This window comes from Podarcis vaucheri (genome assembly GCF_965113315.1).
Source record: "Podarcis vaucheri genome assembly, chromosome: 2".
NCBI classification, from domain to species: Eukaryota; Metazoa; Chordata; class Lepidosauria; order Squamata; family Lacertidae; genus Podarcis; species Podarcis vaucheri.
In genome coordinates, this window is record NC_138760.1 from 6,763,962 (window position 1) to 6,787,834 (window position 23,873).

At 44.5% G+C, this 23,873-nt stretch overlaps 2 protein-coding genes across 5 annotated transcripts in view; both read left to right on the forward strand.

The window, feature by feature from the left end:
• The window catches only part of LOC309522716 (retinol dehydrogenase 7-like), a 38,739-nt gene extending 34,879 nt beyond the window's left edge, over positions 1-3,860 (forward strand). For 3 of the 4 annotated variants that reach the window (XM_082206184.1, XM_082206185.1, XM_082206186.1), the window contains exons 3-5: positions 182-440; positions 1,098-1,255; positions 3,308-3,860. In XM_082206184.1, the coding sequence (XP_082062310.1) occupies positions 182-440; positions 1,098-1,255; positions 3,308-3,525 (635 nt within the window). In that variant the 3' untranslated portion in view covers positions 3,526-3,860. The remainder of the gene's footprint in view (positions 1-181; positions 441-1,097; positions 1,256-3,307) is intronic. The other variant, XM_082206187.1, reaches the window with a different exon arrangement.
• The window catches only part of LOC309522637 (retinol dehydrogenase 7-like), a 77,227-nt gene extending 60,095 nt beyond the window's left edge, over positions 1-17,132 (forward strand). Inside the window, exons 3-6 of the mRNA XM_082206075.1 lie at positions 10,895-11,216; positions 14,588-14,846; positions 16,190-16,347; positions 16,880-17,132. Of these exons, the coding sequence (XP_082062201.1) occupies positions 10,895-11,216; positions 14,588-14,846; positions 16,190-16,347; positions 16,880-17,097 (957 nt within the window). The 3' untranslated portion in view covers positions 17,098-17,132. The remainder of the gene's footprint in view (positions 1-10,894; positions 11,217-14,587; positions 14,847-16,189; positions 16,348-16,879) is intronic.
• Positions 17,133-23,873: the final 6,741 nt, after the last annotated feature.

The following is a 23,873-nucleotide window of genomic DNA, read 5'->3' on the forward strand; positions in this document are numbered from 1 at the left end:
GCTCACAATGTGTGAAATGAAGAATAGGGATAACAATTCAGAAAAAAATAGTGGAAGAATTGTGATAAGGGTTCCATAAGTAAGCACAAACAATCTATGCATGTGATTAGCTTATTTCCAACTTTATTGAGCTCTGCTAAGGTTGCCTAAGAGGATGAACATGCCTTCTTTCTTCACGCAGGACTCTGGGGGTTGGTGAACAATGCGGGCATAGGGATCCCAACAGCTCCCAATGAGTGGCTGACCAAAGATGACTTTGCAAAGGTGATCAATGTCAACCTTCTTGGGATGATTGATGTGACGCTACACATGGTGCCCCTGGTGAGGAGAGCCAGAGGGAGGGTGGTCAACTTGTGCAGTACGATGGGACGCCTGGCCTGCTATGGAGGTGGTTACTGCCCATCCAAGTTTGGTGCGGAAGCCTTCTCTGACACCCTGAGGTAAAAACATCAGCTCTGTAGTTTCTTCTTTGCAACATGCAACCTCCAAATGGGTCATTCCATATCAAGTGAATTAATGCATTGAAAGAATTCTTCTTAGTACTTCATCTCATGAACATTACAACAAAATACATATCAAACAGAATCATGAAAAATATACATTTTTGTATTTGCAAGCCTGAGATAGGATGTGTGGCTCTCAGGCCACTTTTGCTGTCCATGCTCTAGATGGTTTTGTCTAGCTCTTAGGCCAGCCTGCCTGGCCATGTTGCTGGTGTCACTTAGGAGAATAGCAAAGGCCTTTGAGAATAGAATACCTCAATGTGATGTGTAGAAAAGTTGATTATGGTGTTTAAAAATGTGCGTATTTCAGCTATTTATATACCACTTAATTATCAAAGTGTCAACTTTAGAGAACCAGCAGGAGTTTGAAGCACCAGCATTCTGATGGCTGCTTCTTAATAAAACTGATGTTGTGTTCTATAGAACCCATTGCAGGGCCAGGCTCATGCAAGAGGGCACAAGATAGGGAGTTGTATTTCCCTTCTCTCTCTCTCTCTCTCTTCTTTTCAAAAAGAAAGATGTTCCTTTCCATGCATGACCTGCAATATTACTGTGGCTCAGTAACAAATTCTTTACTTTTCTTCTCCAATTCAGGAGAGAGCTCCATCCTTTTGGAGTCCAAGTCAGCATAATTGAACCTGGTGGTTTCAAAACACCTATTGTCTCAAATACACTAGAACATTTTCAGACTGTATGGAGCCGGGTACCTTCTGACATCAGACACTGTTATGGGCAGCAGTACTTTGAGCAATGTGAGTAGAGATGGGGGAGAAAATCAGTTCAATTTGCATTTTAATGCAGACTACAGATTGTCAAGAAAGCAAAATATTTGGATATAGATCTAACTATGAAGAATATTAATCTGTTTAAAAATAACTATGAAAAAGTTTGGAAAGGAATAAGAAAAGATTTTGAAACCTAGAGCAGACTAAAGTTATCACTATGGGGAAGAATCTCCATAATAAAGATGAATGGTTTCCCAAAAATGTTATATTTGTTCCAAACGATAGCAATTATAAACAAAGAAAATTGCTTCGAAGAATGGAGGAAAAATATAATGAGATTCGTATGGCAAGGGAAACCACGGATAAAATATAAATTATTGACGGAAAGAAAAGAAAGGGGAGGATTGGCATTGCCAAATTTAAAATTATATTATGAAGCAGAATGTTAAATATGGGTAAGAGATTGGATTAGATTAGAAAAAAATTATATATTAGACCTTGAAAGCTTCAAGAATAGATATAGACGGCATGTGTATCTCAATTACGAGAAGGTAAAATCATATACTTAGAAGTGCACTGTATAAGGTTTGGAACAAATATAGACTACAGTTGGAACCAAAGACACCTTGGTGGATATTGCTGCTGGAGGCATATGCTGTAAAAAAACTGAATATGAGAACAAATTGGCCAACATTTAGACAACTATTGGAAGAGGAACAAGGGAAATTCAGATTAAAACCCTTTGAAGAGATACGGCAATATGAAATTGAGAGATGGCATTATATACAACAAGAAGTATATTTAATTCTGATCCAAAAAAAGGCTTTGCAAAAGAGGATTCAAAATTTAATACTACAATAATTCAGAACAATAAGAAATTGTTATCTAAAACATATAATCTTTTATTGGACTGGGAATTGATGGATGAAGAAGTGAAAGAAACTGTGATTTAATGGGCCCGGGATGTTGGACATATTATTTATCTAGAGCAATGAGAGAAACTCTGGCGAGAAGATATACGATTTACTGCCTCATACACAATCAAAGAAAATTTTGTTAAGATGTTCTACAGGTGGTGTTTAACACCAGCTAAGTTGGCAAAGATATATAAATTGAAATCCAACATTTGTTGGAGATGTGGTAAAGAAATAGGAACAACAATACATATGTGGTAGAGGTGAGAGGAAATGAAGAAATTCTGGACAGTAATACATGAAGAATTAAAGAAGATGTTGAAAATCTCAATAAAAAAACAACAACCAGAGATGTATCTCCTGGAATTGATAGGGGAAGAGATATCAAGGGGGGGGGGAGAGAATCTTCTTATATGCAAGTACAGCTGCTAGAGTAGTGATTGCTGCTAAATGGAAGTCACAAACTCTACCCTCAAGGGAGGAATGGATTTGTAAATTAAATGAATATTTAGCTTTGGCAAAACTAACAGCTATTATAAGAAATCAATCGAATCAAAAATTTAAAAAGGAGTGGAAATGTTTTGATGAATATATGGGAAAATATTGCTCAAAAAAAGATATGCTAATATTCCTTGATTAAAATGTAAAGTATCTGAGGGGAGGTAAATTAGTAAAGAAGGATAATAAGAATACATAGAAGATTTGAGCAGATTGTAGAACGCAAAGATAAATGTAATCTCAGAATGTAGAGGAAATCGAGTGGGGGAAGAGGGAAGCAGGGGGAGGGGCAAGAGAATATTATGCTTGATTGATGATTTAAATGATAAATATATGTGGGGATGGGGAAGATGTGGGGATGGATTTGGTATATTTGCATTGTGATATAATATAGAAAAAAACCAATAAAAAAGAAGAAGAAGAAAGAAACATAAGAAAACTGACATACAGCTTTCCCTCTGAATTTGCACTCACCAAATTTGGCGATGCAGTCTGGAAGCACCTGAAGGTTCTTTTTTGTGGCATCCAAAATAGTTCCAGATGTTCCTCCTTTGATTTAGCTGTCATAGGGAGAAATGCCCAGACAGCAATCTTTCCCAAGAAGATTAAATTTGCCTCCTGTGTTGCTGCAGATCCAACTGCTCATTTGTTTGTTTCTCTCACACAGGTTGCAAAGGGCTCCAAGAACTCATTGATGGTTGCAGCAACAAGTTTCACCTGGTCACCGACTGCATAGAACATGCCCTGACATCCTGCTCCCCTCGCACTCGCTACTCTGCAGGCTGGGATGCAAAGCTCTTCTACCTTCCTCTCTCTTACTTGCCAACCACCATTGCAGACTATGTGTTGACCCGCTCTGGGCCCAAACCAGCACAAGCTGTGTAGATGATTGTGAAGAACAACATTGCAGGTGGCCAAACAATCTATGGATGGAACATTGAATCTTTTAGGATCTTATTGAGATGCAGGCTTAGTAATCAGGAGCTGTAAAAAGAAATACCGTAGTTTTATTTTTTTACTGATGATTGGCTGATGCAGCTTAGGCTCAATACTTTGCTACTCATTTATCTAGGAATAAGCCCCATTGAACTCAATGCCACCTACTGTAAGACTGAGTGGCCAGACACTTTCTGCCACACCTTTACCTTACTCTCCAGCCAAGTGGTCTTGAAGGAGTTATAAGTGGTGTAAAAAGATAAAACATCTTCTTTCATTCCCCACTTATCTGTTTCTAAGGAGGTTTATTTGGAATCATTCTTGCAAAGTTTGGAATTGACTTAGAACCAGCTGTAAAGAACAGGAACAATTTAGTCCCCTCTCCCCACAAAAATCCTGGGAACTGTAGTATAAGGATTCTAGGTAAAGGTAAAGGGGACCCCTGACCACTAGGTCCAGTCGTGACCGACTCTGGGGTTGCAGCACTCATCTCGCTTTATTGGCCGAGGGAGCCGGCGTACAGCTTCCGGGTCATGTGGCCAGCATGACTAAGCCACTTCTGGCAAACCAGAGCAGCGCACGGAAACGCCGTTTACCTTCCCGCCGGAGTGGTACCTATTTATCTACTTGCACTTTGACGTGCTTTTGAACTGCTAGGTTGGCAGGAGCAGGGATTGAGCAATGGGAGCTCACCCCGTCGCGGGGATTCGAACTGCCGATCTTCTGTTCGGTAAGTCCTAGGCTCTGTGGTTTAACCCACAGCGCCACCCGCGTTCTAGGAATAATCTATAGTTCCTTAGAGTGGGGGAAAGATGTGCTTCCCACAAACCAACTGGAATGATTGCTCAGGTAAAGCTCGTTATAATCTAAACTATGTGTAAGCTCTGTGCAGGTAAAGGAGGTCACCAGGAGGCCAACAGGCAGTCCCAACATTCCTCTGTTTCAGCAATTGCCGGGACATGTCTGCAGTACACAAACTCAGGCAACCTTAGACCCAAAGCCGCAGGGCTAAGCAGCAAAATGTGAGCTTATAAAAGTTGAAGCAGCAGCACATGGGTGTTGCACAAGCACTGGTGTCATCAGTTTATCAACCTGGTGGTCTTTTCGCGGGGCCTATACATCACCCACCCTCACTTCTCCCTTCAATATGAATCTTCTGGTTATCCTTCCCCCTTCCTTGAAACATACCTAGATCTGTGCTAAGCAAGAAAGAACAGTGATCTTCTCCACTCCTTTCAGTTCAGAATGCTTTCAGCACTCCAAGTTATTGACATCCACACTATGTAAACCATAAGCAAACTGACACACAGCTATCCCTCTGAATTTGCACTCGCCAAAATTACGCAATGCAGTCTGGAAGCACCAGAAAGTTCTTTTCTTTGGCATCCAAAATAGTTCCAGATGTTCCTCCTTTGATTTAGCTATCATAGAGAGAAATGCCCAGAAGATTAAATTTGTCTCCCGAGTTGCTGCAGATTCACCTTTTCATTTGTTTGTTTCACTCACACAGGTTGCAAATCGTTCCAACAAGTCATGTGTGGAGTCTCTCTATTTACGCACTAGAATTCATGCACCAAAGCAAGTTGGCCAGGTCCAGCCCCCCCCCCCCACATAAAATTTAAACAAAACATATTATCCAAAAACATATCATCCTTAATTCCCCCCCCATTTTTCCTCCCTCCCCCCCTCCCACACAACCCCCACCCACCCCCGACTTCCCTCTGTTCCAGTCTTTGGTTTCTCTGTGAATGCTGTTCTCTGCATGCTACAAAGTTGTGTAGATCCTTAAATTGTTCAACTGATTATTGCCAATAAAAAGTTTGTTTATTCAAAACCTGCCAAGGAGTCCAATTCCCTTTGTTGCCTCTTCAAATACTTTGTAAAGGGTTCCCATTCATCTTTAAAGTCACAGTTATCCTTGTCCCGTAGCTTATGTGTTAATTTTGCCAGTTCTGCATAGTCTACCAGTTTTTCTTGCCATGATTCTTTAGTTGGAATTTCTTCAGTCTTCCATCCTTGGGCCGTTAGGACTCTCGCGGGCATTGTCACATACATGAAGTTGTTTTTCAGCTTTTTTGGCAGGTCTTTCCCTACCATCCCTAACAAAAATGCTTCAGGTTTTTTGACAAATGTTAGATGGAACATTTTCTTCAATTTGTTACAGATCATTTCCCAAATTTTTTAAATTACATTACAATCCCACCACATATGATAAAATGTCCCCTCCTTTTCCTTACACTTCCAGCATATATTTGAACTAGTTTTGTACATTTTCCCTAACTGCACTGGCGTCACATACTATCTGTACATCATCTTCATACAGTTCTCCTTCAACAGGGAACAGCCTGTAAATTTTAAATCAGTTTTCCATAATTTTTCCCAATCTTCCATCATAATGTTGTGACCTACATCTTGTACTCATTTGATCATGACTGATTTTACCTCTTCATCTTTTGTCTCCCATTCTAATAGTATGTTGTATACGGCCTTCAGTAATTTCACTTTCCCTTCAGTCACTTCCATTTGAAACCTAGATCTTGTGTACCTAAATCCTTTCTTACTGTCTTCTTTATATGTTTCATATAATTGTCGATAGTGCAACCAACTCTGAAAGTGATGTTTGATCTCATCGTAATCTCTTAATTTCCATTTTCCATCATGGTCCTTTAATAAATCAACATACGTGAGCCATTTTCCTTTCTTTCCTAGTGGTTTGAGCAGTAATGCTTCATGTGGTGAAAGCCACCATGGGGTCTTTTGTTCCAATAAATCTTTGTATCTCTCCCATACTCTCATTAATGATTTTCTAATTATATGGTTATAAAAACATCTATGAACCTTTCCTTTCCCGTACCATAGATATGCGTGCCAGCCAAATCTGTTGTCATGTCCTTCTAATTCTAATGCCTCTTGCTTATCCAATCTCATCCAGTCCCTGATGCATACCAAACAAGCAGATTCATAATACAATTTAAGGTCTGGGAGGGCAAACCCGCCTCTATCTTTTATATCTGTAAGTATTTATGTTTTATCCTTGGCCTCCCCCCCGCTCAGATAAATTTTGAAATCTCTCTCTCATTTTTTAAAAGCATTCATCTTTCAGGATGGCTGGTATTGATTGAAAAAGAAATAGATTTTTTGGCAACACATTCATTTTGATCGCCAATATTTTTCCTAACAATGAGAGATTCATTCTGCTCCATATTTCTAAATTTCTTTTTACCTCAAGCCAATTTTTTTCATAATTATTTTTAAATAGGTTTATATTTCTTGATGTTAACCAAATCCCTAAATATTTGACTTTTTTATGGACTTCAATCTCAGTACTTTGCTCTAATTCTTCCCCCCCTCTTCTTAATTTTTAATTAATAGTTTAGTTTTATTCCTTTTTAACTTAAATCCTGCCACTTCCCCAAATTTCTGAATTTTTTCTATTACTTTAGGGAGTGAAGTTTTAGGTTCTTCCACTGTTATCACTAGATCATCTGCATATGCTTTTAACTTGAATTCGCTTTTCCCAGTTTTTACACCTGTAATCTCTTTGTCTGCTCTTATATTTTTGGCAAGTACTTCCAGGACCAGGATAAAAAATAATGGTGATAATGGGCATTCTTTTCTCATTCCTTTTTGGATCTTACAATCATTATAATTAATTTTGCCTTTTGTTCTGAATAAATTGCTGCTATTCCTTTTAAAAATTTTGAGCCGCTTCTAATTTGTTCTAGAAGCTTTATCATAAACTTCCAAGAAACATTATCAAAGGCTTTTTCAGCGTCTATAAACATCATAGCTGCTTTCTTTTCATTTTTAGCCTCCAGGTATTCTATTATGGACGAGGACGCGGGTGGCGCTGTGGGTTAAACCACAGTGCCTATGACTTGCAGATCAGAAGGTTGGTGGTTCGAATCCCTGTGACAGGGTGAGCTCCCGTTGCTTGGTCCCTGCTCCTGCCAACCTAGCAGTTCGAAAGCATGTCAAAGTGCAGGTAGATAAATAGGTGCCGCTCCGGCGGGAAGGTAAACGGCGTTTCTGTGTGCTGCTCTGGTTCGCCAGAAGCGGCTTAGTCATGCTGGCCACATGACCTGGAAGCTGTACGCCAGCTCCCTCAGCCAATAAAGCGAGATGAGCGCCGCAACCCCAGAGTCGGCCACGGCTGGAGCTAATGGTCAGGGGTCTCTTTACCTTATTCTATTATATTAAAAATATTCCTTATATTCTCTTTCATTTGTCTTCCTGGTAAAAACCCGGGTTGATCTTGAAGTATGTACTCATTTAATATTTTTTTAATCTGTTGGCTAAAATATTTGCAAACAATTTGTAATCATTATTTAACAAGGAGATAGGCCTATAGTTTTTGATTTGCAGCAGATCTGCATCTTGTTTCAGGATTACTGTTATATAGGCCTGTTTCCATGTTTCTGGGATTTCGCCTGTGTTCCATATTTCATTCATAACATCTTTCAATGGGTTCACTGATTGTTCATTTAGTTTCTTGTAATATTTTGCCGTAAAGCCATCCGGACCTGGAGACTTGCCATTTTTAGAGCTTTTTATTGCCTCAAGTAATTCTTGCATTGTTATCTGGGAGTTAAGAATGTTTCTTTGTTCCTCTTTTAACTGTGGCATACTGCTACTTCTAATATACTCTTCTATCTTAAATGTTTTTTCTTTCCCTTGTCTGTACAGCTCAGAAAAGTATTTAACAAATCCTTCTCTTATTTCCTTCAACTTGTCTGTGATTCTGCCATTTATATTAATCAGCCTCATCCTTCCTACTCTAGGTGAAATGTGATTTTGCAAGCACTCTGCCCATCTTTCTATCAGCAGGAGGGATGTGCTTCCGCAAGAAAGATACTCTCAACCCCAGGCATTCTTCCTGCTCTAGACAAATGATTTATTTGCACTATCCATACATGAACAGAACACAGGGGAAAGGGGCTGAATCTGTGACACAGAGCTCTGCAGTGGGAGGGATTCCATGTGTTTCCCTCACCAATAGATTCCCCAGTTAGTTTAAAGACGGTAGTTAAATTTCACCACCTAATTGGGTTAAACCAATCCTAGCCAGAAGGGAGGAGCTCCTGTTGCAACCAGTGGAGTATGAAAAACAGCAGCAGGCAGATAAGGAGCAACTGCAAATGGGAGAAAGAAGCATTGCTTTACCTGCCGCACAACTGAAGCTGAGAGCTTTTCCTCTAACCAGCCGCAGGTCTGTCTCTTCCCTTTTCAATTATACATGATAGTTAGTAACTTCCAGTCACCACTGACATGTGCTCAGGGGAGGAGCTTCATGCTCTGGCGCTGTGGGGGCGGAGAGCAGGCGGGGTGGGGCTGGCGTGTGTCCTGGGGGCGTGGCATGCCACCTGAGGGAGCTTGGTGTCCAGCGGGGGCGGGGCAGCTGCGATGGGACCTCACCAGGATCGCGCTGCCAGGGGCGGTGCGCTGCTCCCGCACTCCTCTTCCTCCTCTAGTCCATGTGCTCATAACAACTTTATTTCAAGCGAATATTCAGTAGGTGACACTTTTCTCAACCTTCAGGCTGTGGGAGGGGGGGGAAGCTTCACTGCCTGAATTTCTTCTTCCTTTGCACCCCTGAAAGGCCCAGAAACATTTCCAGAAAAAGTTCAGAACCTTAAAAGGTACAAGATCGACCCCAGTCTCATATCTCTTCCCATTTATTACTCAGAAGGAGATAAGAATTTAGCACTTAGTAAAAACACAGCATCAAAAAGATTGGTGTCCATCAACTACAAAATATCTAGTGACATTTGATGGGAACAGTTTGTTCCCAGAAAACAAACCTGTGAATTAGACCTTGGAACAGTTAGGCTGGTGCCAAAATGCCTCTATCTTCTGTTTTAATTAAGAGTGGAGAAAACACTTTTAAGCTCTTACACCGATGGCATCTAACACCACAAACATGTAATCACATGAATTTGTCTTCATCTGCACTTTCTTGGAGGGGTTTTAGTGTTGTTGGCCCCTGTTCCATCTGTGGTGCACCTGTGAGAAAATAAGGCTTTTCTGCTTCAACAAATTAGTCTCATTACTTGACAAAGCAGTTTCATGTGTTGTGCAACTGGCTCTGTTTCTCATGAACATTGAAAGAACTTGCAGCCTAAGAAACTAACCTCATTCCATCTTGTGCTGGCCTTGCAGCTTTTAACATGGATTTGGAAGAAATTGGATCAGTTGCAATAGAAAATATGGACCATTGTGTCCTACTTGAGTGAACGGGGTTATTTGTTATTGATGAGGGGTTTTTAAATTTTGTAAGATGTTATTATAAGAAGAAAAGAAAAATGCCCCTTTTCCCTTATGGGGTACCCAAGAGCCCATATAGAGTCCTTTTTTAGGTTCTCTATCGGTAGGAGAAAATAAGAGGCCAGCCAGAGAATATTGAGAAGCAAAGCAGCTAGTAAGCATGATCTTTATTAACTGTTGCAACAAGGTGCTCACCCCCCCACCCCACCCCGCCCCATGCTGCAGGTAGGAGGCACCCAGAACAATGGTGTGCAAGGCCTTATATAGACTTTTAAAAATTGCCACCCTGCAGCCCATTACCACATCATACATACATCACAGAAGGGGCGGTCTACAGCAGAATCCTGTCTGGCAGGAAACCTGTTGATGGGTTTAACTGGCTGTTTACCTGGAGTACCTGGCCATTCTTTTGTGATGATAAATGCTTAATTCCGGAGTGCAGGTCACAGGCTCACCCTATTCATATCTTAAATGTGCCCTTAAGGCAGGATTTGTGAGCAAAGAGACAATGGGGAGGTTTTCCCCCTTTCCTCCCTCCTTGAAGAGAAACATTTGAGGTCAATTTGAGGTCAAAAAGACTGGAGTCTATCATCTGCAAAATACTTAGTAAAACTCAGTTGGGAGAGTTTGATCACATAAAAGAAATCAGGGATCAGACCTTGAGCAAGTACAGTATGTGGTGCAATAATGGCAAAATTTGACCTGTTGGATGCTAATTCTGAGCTTGCACAATATTTGACCTCAGTGCTGCTTATGTCTATAGATGTAGATAGGCTCCTACTGTGTCTCTTTATTTAGTTGTTTAGTTAATAAGCAGCTAGCTGGAGCTATTATTTGTTCTTCTTTTAGCTTGCCTCTGCTCCAAGCAGCTCTTTGCTTCATGCAAAAATTCTCCTTCCCCTCCACAACACTGCGAGGAAGGCTAAATTGAGTGGTGGCAACATAAAAGGTCTTCCAGTGAACTTCTTGGTGGAGCAGGAATCAGAAATATCCTCCTCCAAGTCCTGCCAGGGGTGTGTATGCTTCCTAATGCTTGAATTCTTTTTCCCTGCAGGTTTCAGCCATGTGGCTCTACCTGGCTGCCCTGCTGGGGCTTTACTTCCTTCGCCGATGGTACCAGGAGAGACAGACGGTGGAGAACCTGACGGAGAAATATGTCTTCATCACGGGGTGTGACTCTGGCTTTGGAAACCTACTTGCCAGGCAGCTGGATGCCCGGGGTCTGCGGGTGCTGGCAGCCTGTCTCACGCAGAAGGGGGCAGAGCAGCTGGGCAAGGCCAGCTCAGAGCGCTTGAAAACCACCATTCTGGATGTGACCAGCACAGAGAGTGTGGCGGCAGCCACGGAGTGGGTGAAAGGGTGCATTGGGAACAAAGGTGAATCTCTACCTTCCTTGTGCTGCCTCTGTGCTATTGGTGGGACGGGGGATTAGAATTGCCTCTCTGTATTCATTTGTACGCCACTTTCCCCACATAATTTTGTCCAAAGTGGCTCACAACGTGTAAAAGGAAGAATAAGCATAACAATTCAGAAAATAGCTTAGAAATAATCATTATGAGCATTCAATAATAAATATCGGAACCAGCTCCAGACATTTGGGTGCCTGGGAGCATGGGACACCCCCTCTGGGAATCCCAGGAATTGTTGTTTGTCAAGGAAGCTGAGTTGAAAAGGGAAACAACATTCCAGCGTGACAGATATTTTCTCTAGTCTTTGGGGTTCCCAAGCTAAGTCAAACTCTTGGTGTGGGGAAAGAGAATTGATTGTTTTAACTGCAAAGGGGAAAGAAGAAGAATGATGTGAAAATAGAAGGCAAATTTAACAGAGAAGGGCACGGGCATTTTTGTTGTTCTTTTGGTTACTTTTTAAATACTGTATCACTTTTAGGGTTTTGCTGCGTGAGGAGTTTCTGAATGCAGCAAAGCTCTGGGCAGCAGCAGCAGCGTGGCAACCCCAGAATCCCAACCCACAGCACACAGCAGCCACTGAGCCACACTATAGACCCCCATGCCGCCCTATGCCCCCCCTACAAGGGCAGACCCCCCTCCATGCTACTGCTGGGCAGGAAAGAAAGGGAGAGAAAAGCAAGCAAGCTTTTTCATTGTGATTGACAATGAATGGGGGGGGGGGGCTTGTATGCAAATCAGCAGCCTGCCACCACTGTAGCTGCTGGGCAAATTAGCAAAGTCCTTTCCCCGGATCTCATCCTTTGCAAGTCTTGCTTTCACCGCTGCCAAGCATACACAAATGTCTGCTCCGCTGTTACAAGGAAGGCATTGCTGGCTTGGCTGGAGAAACTGCCTCTCACTTCTTCTCTGCCCTCACCTCTGCCCACCCACAAGGAGGGTTCTCAGCAGCAGCTTGGCCAGGTGACCTGTGTGTCTTGGTGGGGTTTCCACTTGTCCCTTGTAATAGGGGATTGCCCCTTATTTCAAGGGAAAATGCATCATCATCATCATCATCATCATCATCATCATCATCACCATCCCTTTATTGTCAATCTACAACCTGTGTACAATGAAATTAACTGAGCTTCCCCTCCCCCCCACACTCAATCTCATTGCACTCTGTGCTTGTCGCACAACACACCAACCCCGAAAGTCAATTGTACTATTTTACATTTTCCGTTCAGCAGTCCACAGACAGAAACTGTTTTTTAGCTTGTTAAGGGATGTAGTTTGTCCCTTATGTCTGCCTTGCTTTCTCCCCGTACCCCCACCTCCTCTGCTGAGGTCAGCTGCTCCCTCCCATCTCTACCAGAGCTGCTGCCTCTCTCCTGCCTGTCTACTTTCCATTTTTCTCTCCTCGTCTCCCCTTTTCCCTACCTTACCCTCTCCTGTTACACTAAATCCAGTCAGAGACGCAGCTGCGGCCCAAAGGAAGGCAGCAGAGGATGGCGAGTGTTTGGGGATGGAATGGAATGTGGGTCCTCATTCCTTTTACATGCTTCCCTGACCCTGTTCCTTTACAGAGGGGTAGGATGGATATTTCAAACCTATTCTTTAGGTACCAAAGACCCCCCACCCCAGAAAACCCATGAAAATTCAAGAAACTGTCACAATCCTAAATTCACTTTCAGCCTGATCCTTTGAAAATAGAAATAAGTCCCAATTAGTTCCGTTTAATTTACTTTCAAATAAGTACGCAGTGGATTGAAACCTTAAAATGGTTGTGGTTTTAGTTATTTCAATAAATTGATGCCCAATACTATATACTGTTAGTCGGGACGCGGGTGGCGCTGTGGGTAAAAGCCTCAGCGCCTAGGGCTTGCCGATCGAAAGGTCGGCGGTTCGAATCCCCGCAGCGGGGTGCCCTCCCGCTGCTCGGTCCCAGCGCCTGCCAACCTAGCAGTTCGAAAGCACCCCCGAGTGCAAGTAGATAAATAGGTACCGCTTACCAGTGGGAAGGTAAACGGCGTTCCGTGTGCTGCGCTGGCTCGCCAGATGCAGCTTTGTCACGCTGGCCATATGACCCGGAAGTGTCTCCGGACAGCGCTGGCCCCCGGCCTATAGATGTGAGATGGGCGCACAAACCCCAGATGGTCTGTCAAGACTGGCCCGTTCGGGCAGGGGTACCTTTACCTTTACCTTTACTATATACTGTTAAGAACAGGTTGAAAAATGAAGCACACATGTCATCCTAGTGGTTAGATGAAGTTGTCGGTCTCTGATGCGTGTGTGTGATGCAGCTACATGGAAAGGGACGTTGGAGGCAAAGCTCTGTGAGGAAGAGAAACAGAATTTGTTGCTATCTTCACCCCTCTTTCATTTTGGGGCTCGGTTTCTATATTTACAATTCTTCTGACAAGCAGAAATCCAGCAGGTGGGGAGGATACGAGTCATAAAAATTAATGTGCATTGCTAACTGAGATCCATAAATTTCATTGGGCCTATCTACTCTATGGGTATGGCCAGCACTGGAAACAACCCATTGTAATGGATAGCTTTGAAGTCATTTCTGCACCAGGTAATTTTTAGCCTCCCAATTCCCTCCCAATGTCCCATATTTTGCCTGACCTGGCCCTTATTTTGTTCGACCAAAGGTCGATTTTTTTTTAAAAAAAAAGTTGTTCAGACCTCGAGGGCTAGGGATTTTTTTTAAAAAAAGTTGTTCAGACGTCGAGGGCTAATTCTGTTTCGATGATAAAAACCCATCTGTTTCCACCGAAAAACCTTTCAGGGGATCATTTGCAACAGTTTGGCACCATTTTTGAGTGAATTGCAGAACGTCAGATTTTTGCTGAAATTGTGACCGCGCGGCTTAGGGATTTTTTTTTTAAAAAAAGTTGTTCAGACGTCGAGGGCTAATTCTGTTTCGATGATAAAAACCCATCCGTTTCCACCGAAAACCCTTTCAGGGGATCGTTTGCAACAGTTTGGCACCATTTTTGAGTGAATTGCAGAACGTCAGATTTTTGCTGAAATTGTTACCCTAGTGTGTGGGGATTGCTTCAGCTGTTTAAAAATGTCACTTCAGTTGTGCTGTGCTCAGCTTGCATCACCAGCAGCAGTGACAACTTGGCCCCGCAACCATGGGAGCCAGGGGCCATGGATACCACACAGCGTGCAGGGTCCTGACACCAAAATTTGTGGGAGTTGGCCCCTGTGCCCTGCAGCTTGCTGCTGTGAGCAACCACCTTACCAGGCCTCATGCAAGGACCAGCCCTCCTAAGCACAAACAATCTATTCATGTGACGGCCTTATTTGTTAGGGTTGCTAATAGGAAAAACATCTGTTCTTTCTCACAGGGCTTTGGGGCTTGGTGAACAACGCAGGCACAGCTCTACCATCAGGTCCCAACGAATGGCTGACCAAAGATGACTTTGCAAAGGTGATCAATGTCAACCTTCTTGGGATGATTGATGTGACGCTACACATGGTGCCCCTGGTGAGGAGAGCCAGAGGGAGGGTGGTCAACGTGTGCAGTACGATGGGACGACTGGCAGTCTTTGGAGGTGGTTACTGCCCATCCAAGTTTGGTGCGGAAGCCTTCTCTGACAGCCTGAGGTAAACAGAGCAGCTCTTTAATGTCCTCTTCTGCTTGCTTTAGTGCAACATCTGCCATACTCCCTAACCACTTGCCAGGCTGGAAGTGGCTGATGCGAGTCCTCCTGGTTTAGTTGCCAAGTCTGGGGAAAGTGGGCTGCAGGGAAGAAAGAGCTGGGAAATATGGCAGCTGCCCAGGGCTTTGCCCAAGACTCACACAACTTGAGATGAATGTATCCAGGCACAGGCCATGCCCACATCTGGCCTTGAACCAAACTTTTCAAATCACAATCCCGCAATTGGATGTGTGGCTCTCAGTCCAGGACCTTCTCATTAATGGTGAACATGTTATGGATGTCCCCCTGTTTTCCTTAGAATAGTTTGGGCCCAATATGCTTTATAGAAATGTTGATTACCATGTTGAAAAGTGTGTGCTTTTTCCAACTATTTAAAGGTAAAGGGACCCCTGACTATTAGGTCCAGTCGCGGACGACTCTGGGGTTGTGGTGCTCATCTCGCTTCATTGGCTGAGGGAGTCGGCGTACAGCTTCCGGGTCATGTGGCGAGCATGACTAAGCCGCTTCTGGAGAACCAGAGCAGCACACGGAAACGCTGTTTACCTTCCCGCTGGAGCGGGTTTACCTATTTATCTACTTGCACTTTGACGTGCTTTCAAACTGCTAGGTTGGCAAGAGCAGGGCTGCTAACACTGCGGTTTGACTTCATTCTCTCTTGATGTCAACAGCTAAGCTGTGAATGGGTAGCTTTTGTAGAGAAATTCTGTGTGACATCTTCTCATGGTTGTTTGCACTGTAATCTTTTTCTGCACAAAGGAGGTTTGGCAAAACCCTTAAATGCTCCTTTTTTAGAACACTGGGTCCCAGAACCCAAAGAGAAGGGTCTTGTTCCTTTGCTACAGGTGACCTGCCTTCTCCCTCTTAACAAGAAGACTGGGCAGAGATGGCAGAGGCTGCAGAGAGGAGGGTGGGAAGCAGCCCTGGCAGAAAAGGCTCCTTGCTCTGCAGCAACTTTCCCCCGCTAGGTTAAGGTCTCCCTTCGGGAAGGCATTTGATGTATCAGCGAGACTTTGAATCATGCCCTCATGACTGTCTCTTAATACAACTGGTGCTGTGTCATACACACTCCTCTCCTGGGTAGGGCGTATCCTGGCTCCTGCAAGAGGGCAGAAGGCAGGGGAGCTGCAGTTCCCATCTTTTCTTTCTCCTCAATTTTAATTTCTTCTTCTTCTTCTTTTTTTAAAGAAAGATGCTCCTATCCATGGACCCAAGTTCCTGACCTGCATTCCTGCATTCCTATGACTCAGTAGGCAATGATGTTTCTTCTTGTATTCCTCTGCATTTCAGGCAGGAGCTCCATCCTTTTGGAATCCACGTCAGCATTCTTGAACCTGGTGGTTTCCAAACAACCATTTTCACACAAGCAGTAGAGAATTTAAAGAAAGTATGGAACCGAGTGCCGTCTGACATAAAAGAAGTCTATGGGAAACAGTACTTGGAGAACTGTGAGTAGACGCGGAGGGGATTTCAGCATGGTTTGCATTTTCCTGCAAACTTACCCAATTCACACTTCATGAAGCAATATATTAACCAATACATAGCTCTGCTTAGGAATTCAAACTCCTCTAGATTTAGCAACTAGTTCTATAAACCAACAATGTGTACAAAAATGTGCATATTAGAGAGAATTTGGCATCAAAAGTATACACAAAAATGCACTAAGCAAATTGACCACAATATACAAAAATGCACTATGCAAGGAAATAATGTTTGCGAAAATGTGTATATTGTGAAAACTGAAATGCTGATGACTTTCAAAAAACATAATCTGAAATGAGGAGAACCGAACTGAAAGATTTTGGGCATATTGAAACGGAGAGAAACCAAAATGGACAGGTTCATCCATTGTAGATTTAAATCTTTTGAGAATGTGTTCTGTTTTGAAGCCTCCAAAATAGTTCCAGATGCAAAAGATTTAGGTTACCCCCTACATTTACAGCACTAACTTCTGTTTTGCTTCATATTTCTCACACACAGATTTCAAAATTGGCCAAGATAGCTTTAACATTGCCAGCAGCAAGCTTCACCTGGTCACTGACTGTATGGAACATGCCCTGACATCCTGCTCCCCTCGCACCCGCTACTCTGCAGGATGGGATGCAAAGTTCTTGTACATTCCTGCCTCTTACTTTCCAACATCCATCGTTGACTTCGTGGCGAGCTGCATTCAGCCCAAACCTGCTCAAGCAGTATAGATTGCTTTGAAGAAAAACCTTTACAGTTGTCCAAATGAGCCAGCAATCTGTGGATGGAACACAAGCCTAATTGCATCTTGATGTTTAAGTTTTTATTTTGCTCGTTTAGGCAAAATAGAAAATGCAACAAACAAACAAACTTTTGCAAGCAGTATACATTGCTTCGAAGAAAAAAAAATTAGTTATATTGCCAAAGGGAAAGCCAGTAGATGGTGTTCCTGTTTTCAGTTTAGCTTATACTGTATGTTATGGCTATCGGGTGGTTGCTCGAGAGCCATCAGGCAAGATGCCTCACTCGTCTTTTCAAAAGCTTTATTATTAGTGCAGAATGCCTCTATTCCATGTCTTGCTCACTCACTAGCAGAATCTGAGAGTGGGCGGTCCTTAAACTTTCCCAGCAGAGTAGTTTCTTGACCCCCAGCCGACGCCTCCCCTCTCTGCGCGAAAGCCTACTGCACAAGGACGGCTTGGGTAAAGGGGGACCTCCCTCCTCCCCGCTTTGCTCAGGCAAGGTGTCCTGGCACTGCCTTGCCTCCTCCGAGCCCTGCAGCTCCTCCCCACTAGAGGCGTGGCTTCCTTCCTCCGCTGAGGAAGTACTGCTTCCCATGATTTTTGGAGGCTCTCTGTAATCCATCTGCCTTTCCCCTGCCTGCCTCTGAGCTGATGGCAGTTCCCTGACATCCACCCCCTCCTAAACACCCCCCTCCCCATTGGTAAGGTCTCTAATCGTCTCCTCCTCTCGAGTGTTGTCAGGCAATGGACGAAAACCCTGGAAAGAACAGTCATCATCCTCTGTGGATTCAAAAACTGTTTCCCATCCTCTCGGGTCCCTTCCAGCTGGTTGGCCATCCCAGTCAGATTCTTCTCCCTCAGACAATTCCCCGACCTCGTCCCTGTGGCCTTCCTCCTCCCCTGAAGATGGGAAACCTACGAAGTCCCCTTCGTCGTCCGTGGGTCCGAACACCTCCTTCAAGAACCTCGCTTGGGGTTTAGGCTTATGTGGGAACAAAGCATGGAACTCCTCCACCAGATATTCCTCTGTGATGGATCCTGCGGGAACCCACGTGTTTTCTGAGCTGGGTTCTACCTCCCAGGCCACCAAGTACTCTACCTGGTGCCCTCTCCACCTGGAATCGAGTATTTTCGTTGCTTCATTACAATGTTCCCTCTCCTCTGCATGTGAATGGGTGGACACCCCTCCCTCCCTCCCTGGGAAGCCCTGCCCCTCCCTGTAATGCGAAAGCAGGGACCTATGGAACACCGGATATATCCTCATGCTGTCCGGCAATTTCAGCCTGAAAGTCACTGGGTTGACCTGCTGGATTACTTCAAAGGGCCCCAGCCATCTAGGCTGCACGCCCCTTTTAAGGGCAACCCCTGGGATGACAACCACACCCTGTCCCCCACCTGTATGACCTCCCCTGGCCTGTGGTGCCTGTCTGCCTGCCTTTTATAGACTTCCTTCGCCCTCTTCAAATTTAGCTGTAGTTGTTGGTGCAAAGCCTCCATCTCTTCTGCAAATTGCTCTGCAGCTGGGACACTCCATTCCTCCTCTCCGTGCCCTGGGGAAGCCCTGGAATGACACTCGTAGTTGGCCATAAAAGGGCTCATCCCCGTGGACACATGTTCAGCGTTGTTATACGCAAACTCAGCTAGTGCCAATTTCTCCACCCAATCATTCTGCCTCTCACTGACATAGCAGCATAGGTACTGCTGCAATATGCTGTTTGCTCTCTCGGCCTGCCCGTTGGTTTCTGGGTGCCTAGCCGTTGAGAAGCTCACCTCTACCTGCAGCAGGCTCATGAGTTTACGCCAGAATCATGAGGTAAACTGTCTTCCACGATCAGATACAACCCTCAGTGGAGTCCCATGCAGCCTAAAAATGTGATCCCCAAACAGCCTGGCTGTCTCCTCGGCTGACACCGCATGGGAGCAGGCTATGAAGTGACAAATTTTGGTCTGTAGATCGACCACACCATCACCGCTGTCTTTCCCCTTGACTTGGGCAGATCTGTCATAAAATCAATGGACACCACCTCCCAGGGCCTCCCCGGTGTCGGTAAGGGTTCCAGTAACCCGCTGGTGCTGCTCTTTCCCCTTTGGCCCTCTGACACCTGCCGCACCCTCGGACATATTCGCGTACATCCTCCCTTACCTTGGGCCACCAGAACTGTCTAGTGACTAGTAGCATGGTCTTATGCTGCCCAAAATGCCCGTCTGTGGGGTTGTCATGGAGCTGTCTGAGGATTTTGGCCCTCAATGGCTCTCCCGGCACATACAGTGCCCCTTTGTAGTACAAGAGCCCTCCTTTTTCCTTGAAACCCCCATTTCCCCCCCTTTCCATCTCTGAGTTCCCTGATTTTAGTCTGAGTGAACTCATCGTGTCTGGTGAACCCCACCAGTTCCTCCTCCCCTGCCAGTGCTCCCCCAAATGAAGCTCCTGAAGCCAATCAGAAGCCGCACAGGACATTTTAAAATCATTACAGTTTTTGATTGTTCAGGAGCCAAATGTACAAGTTCCAAAGCGTTTGGCAACCAAGGTACGATTGTACTTAAATTGTATATTAGCACCTGTTGCTGTTTCTTTGCTTATTATGATAGTAGTTAATAAAGTTTGCTTCTACTGCCTAAAAGTTTGAGATCCAAAGAACCCGCTCCCTGCCTCAGGATTACCAGGGCTGGGTGGTTGTTGGGGAGGCATAACCATTGGGCATTACACAGTTGTCCAAATGAGCCAACAAGCTGTGGATGGAAAACAAGTCTAATTGCATATTTTAGGATCCTAATAAGAGGCAGATTTGGTCATCAGTACCTTAAGGAGAAGTGATTTATTATTATTATTCTGAATTATTATCTGATGCAGCTGAAACTGCAATGCTTTACCACTCATTTACCTAGGAACAAACTGTGGGACTTCAGTCTAAATGGACATGCCGTGTCAGGCAAGCTTTTGAGTCACATGGCCTAGAAATGGTCATAAATGGTGCAACAAGAAAAAAATATAGAATCATAGAATTGTAGAGTTGGCTGGTACCCCAAGGGCCATATAGTCCAACCCCTGCAATTCAGAAATCTCAGCTAAAGCATCCATGACAGATGTCCATCCAACCTCTGCTTAACAATCTCCAAGGAAGGAAGGCACACTTGGCAAATCCAACTCCTGCTCGGAAACCAATGTCCCCACTGTGGAAGGATGTGTGAGTCCAGAATTGGCCTCCACAGTCATTTACGGACTCATTGTTAAAACCATGTTTATGAAAGACAATCTTCCTTGGCTACGAGTGACCACCAAAAAAGAAGAACCCTTGTAGTGAGTCCTCGCCTCCTTGGCCGGGGTGGGGAGTCTCTGGCACAACAGGAAAGTCAAGATCTTCCTTGCTTTCCTTCCACTGGTTCCTGACTCCACTCATTTTCCACTGACTGATAACAGACATAGAGGACCCACCTTGGTGGAGAGTCAGGCTGTCAAAGCCAAGCCCTAGGACAGTTTTTGTTTTTATTACGCTTATTGTGTTTTTATCTTGCATTTTTATGTTGTGAACCACCTTGGGATCCAGTAGCATAGCTGGGGGGAGGGGGTGCCCAGCCCAGGCGGCATATACCTTTACGGGCAGCACACCTGGGCCCCAGGTGATGCCGAAGCCCAGGCGCCCAGCACCCCCCTAGCTAAGTTCCTGGGCCGGGTCTCCAGAGGCCGTCGCTGATGCTCCCTTTGACCTGATGGAATCGAGCTGCTGGGGGCAGGGGGACTTGGGGTGTTTTCCCCAAGGGAATAAAGTTTGCGAGGAAAGCGGCCTAGGCACCTGAAGTTCCCCTCCTGCTGCGGCTCCAAGCGCCCCGGGAGCGCGCTTGCTGGAGGAACTGGAGCAGGGAAACTTCTTTGCACCCGTGTCTCTTCCTTTTGGACCCCTTTGCCATGTAACCTGTATGTAACCCAACCAAGTGGCAGTCACCACCTGTAGGCGGGGTTCTTCCTTTCTCTTCAGTTGCAGGAACCCAGTTGCAACTACCTCGCTTTGTCTCTTTGGTTGCCAATTCCCGGCTTTTCCGACTGCATTCTGAAACTTGATATTGTAATTTCTTTGTACAACACTTCAATTCAAATTGGGCTTGGATTTCAGTTTCCTGGAGGGATGGGAATCTAGACTGGAGCAGCAAGGCTATTGAAATCAGCGAGGCTTTCTTCAATGTAAGAGGGGGCTCAGATTTCACTTTAGTAAAGGAGAAACCCTTGGCTGCTGCTATATAAAATAAGGGTCTGGAGCCCAGCAAAATGGTTCCTTTCCTTTCCTAAAAATGACCTGCCTTTTCCCCACAACAAGTGGAATGGGCCGAGTGTGGGAATGTTCAGGGTGGCAGGAGACGATATATTGTTTATTAATATCCTTCCTAACTTGCACTATTGGAACGCAGGTGGAGCTGTGGTCTAAACCACAGAGCCTAGGACTTGCCGATTGGAAGGTCGGCGGTTCGAATCCCTGTGACGGGGTGAGCTCCTGTTGCTCGGTCCCTGCTCCTGCCAACCTAGCAGTTCGAAAGCACGTCAAAGTGCAGGTAGATAAATAGGTACCGCTCCGGCAGGAAGGTAAACGGTGTTTCCGTGCGCTGCTCTGGTTTCACCAGAAGCGGCTTAGTCATGCTGGCCACATGACCAGGAAAAACTGCAGACAAATGTCGGCTCCCTCAGCCAGTAAAGCAAGAGGAGCGCCGCAACCCCAGAGTCGTTCGCGACTGGACTTAACTGTCAAGGGTCCTTTACCTTTTAACTTGTGCTAGCAAGTTCCTTTACTTACCAGAGTTTACATTCCCCTTCACACGCAAGCAGAAATCTAGTTGCAATTCAGTCTCTGTGAGATTGAATTGTATGTTCCTGGAAAGACCCCATTTTAAATCCCTCCTAAAAGAATAAAGACACCACAGTCTTATTCATAAAGCAATAAAAAGAAACTTTACTCAAGATCAGGCAGAGCACTATAAGAGAGATGATTTGGGCGACTGCTTGGCTGGCAGCCAGTTCATTCCAGAAAGTTCGCATGAAAAGAAGATGGAAAAAAGAGAGAGTGGCAGCATGCATTGGCCCTTTACAAGGTCTTGAAAGGTCATGCCTACCCACTAGTCACATGCAAGGAAGGTTGTTCCGGGCCAGCCAGGAGGAACAAGAAGTTTTGACTGGCTGGACCAAACATTCTCTGCATGTCCACTCTAGCAAAACAAGGAATGTTGTACTTGACTGCTCTCAGTGGATTACATCCCACACAGAGGTACCAGAGGCTACAGATAGTTTTCTTTTATTATTGATGATTGTCTGATGCAGCTTAGACTCAAAACTTTACTACCCATTTATCTAGGAATAAACCTTATTGAACTCAGTGCCACCTACTGTAAGACTGAGTGGCCAGACACTTTCTGCCACACCTTTACCTTACTCTCCAGCCAAGTGGTCTTGAAGGAGTTATAAGTATCTGTTTCTAAGGAGGTTTATTTGGAATCATTCTTGCAAAGTTTGGAATTGACTTAGAACCAGCTGTAAAGAACCAAACAGGAACTCTTCACTTTAGTCTCCTTTCCCCACAAAAATCCTGGGAACTGTAGTTTAAGGATGCTAGGGGTAACCTGTAGTTCCTTGGAGCAGAGGAAAGATGTTCTCCCCACAAACCAACTGGAATGCATATTCAATTAAAGCTGGTTATAATCTAAACTACGTGTAAGCTTTGTGCAGGTAAAGGAGGTCACCAGGAGGCCAACAGGCAGTCCCAACATTCCTCTGTTTCAGCAATTGCCGGGACATGTCTGCAGTACACAAACTCAAGCAACTTTAGACCCAAAGCCGCAGGGCTAAGCAGCAAAATGTGAGTTTATAAAACTTGAAGGAGCAGCGCATGGGTGTTGCACAAGCACTGGTGTCATCAGTTTATCAACCTGGTGGTCTTTTCGTGGGGCCTATACATCCCCCCCCTCACTTTCCCCTTCACCATGAATCTTCTGAATAAAAAAATTCCTTCCAGTAGCACCTTAAAGACCAAGTAAGTTAGTTCTTGGTATGAGCTTTCGTGTGCATGCACACTTCTTCAGATACACTGAAACAGAAGTTGCCAGACCCTTCTATATAGTGAGAAGGTGGGGAGGGGTATTACTCAGAAGGGTGGTGGGAATGGGAGATTGGCAGATAGCTGAGATGAGCCTGTTGACGACTCTTAACGACTGCAATAGGTCTTACGGGAAAAGGCAAGGGGTGAGAAGGTGAAAAATGGCTTAGTCGTGTATAATGAGATAAGAATCCAATGTCTTTGTTCAGACCAGGTCTCTCCATGGTTTTGAGTTTGGTAATGAGTTGCAATTCAGCAGCTTCTCTTTCCAGTCTATTTCTGAAATTCTTCTGGTTATCCTTCCCCCTTTCTTGAAGCATACCTAGATCTGTGCTAAGCAAGAAAGAACAGTGATCTTCACCACTCCTTTCAGTTCAGAATGGTTTCAGCACTCCAATTTATTGACATCCACACTATGTCAATATACTCTTATATTATTCTTATTTTATTATTATTTCTATGCCACCCTATACTTAGGGGTCTCAGAGTGGTTCACAGAATAAAATAATATAAAACCACAAGAGACCCAATGACAATAAAACAACCGACCAATAGCGCCCTCCCCCCCCCAGCTCATTTTAAAAGGGCATAGGATGTAAATCAGATCAGCCAAAGGCCTGGTTGAAAAGGAATGTTTTTGCCTGGCGCCTAAAGATGTATAATGAAGGAATGAACTTCCCTGGGGAGAGC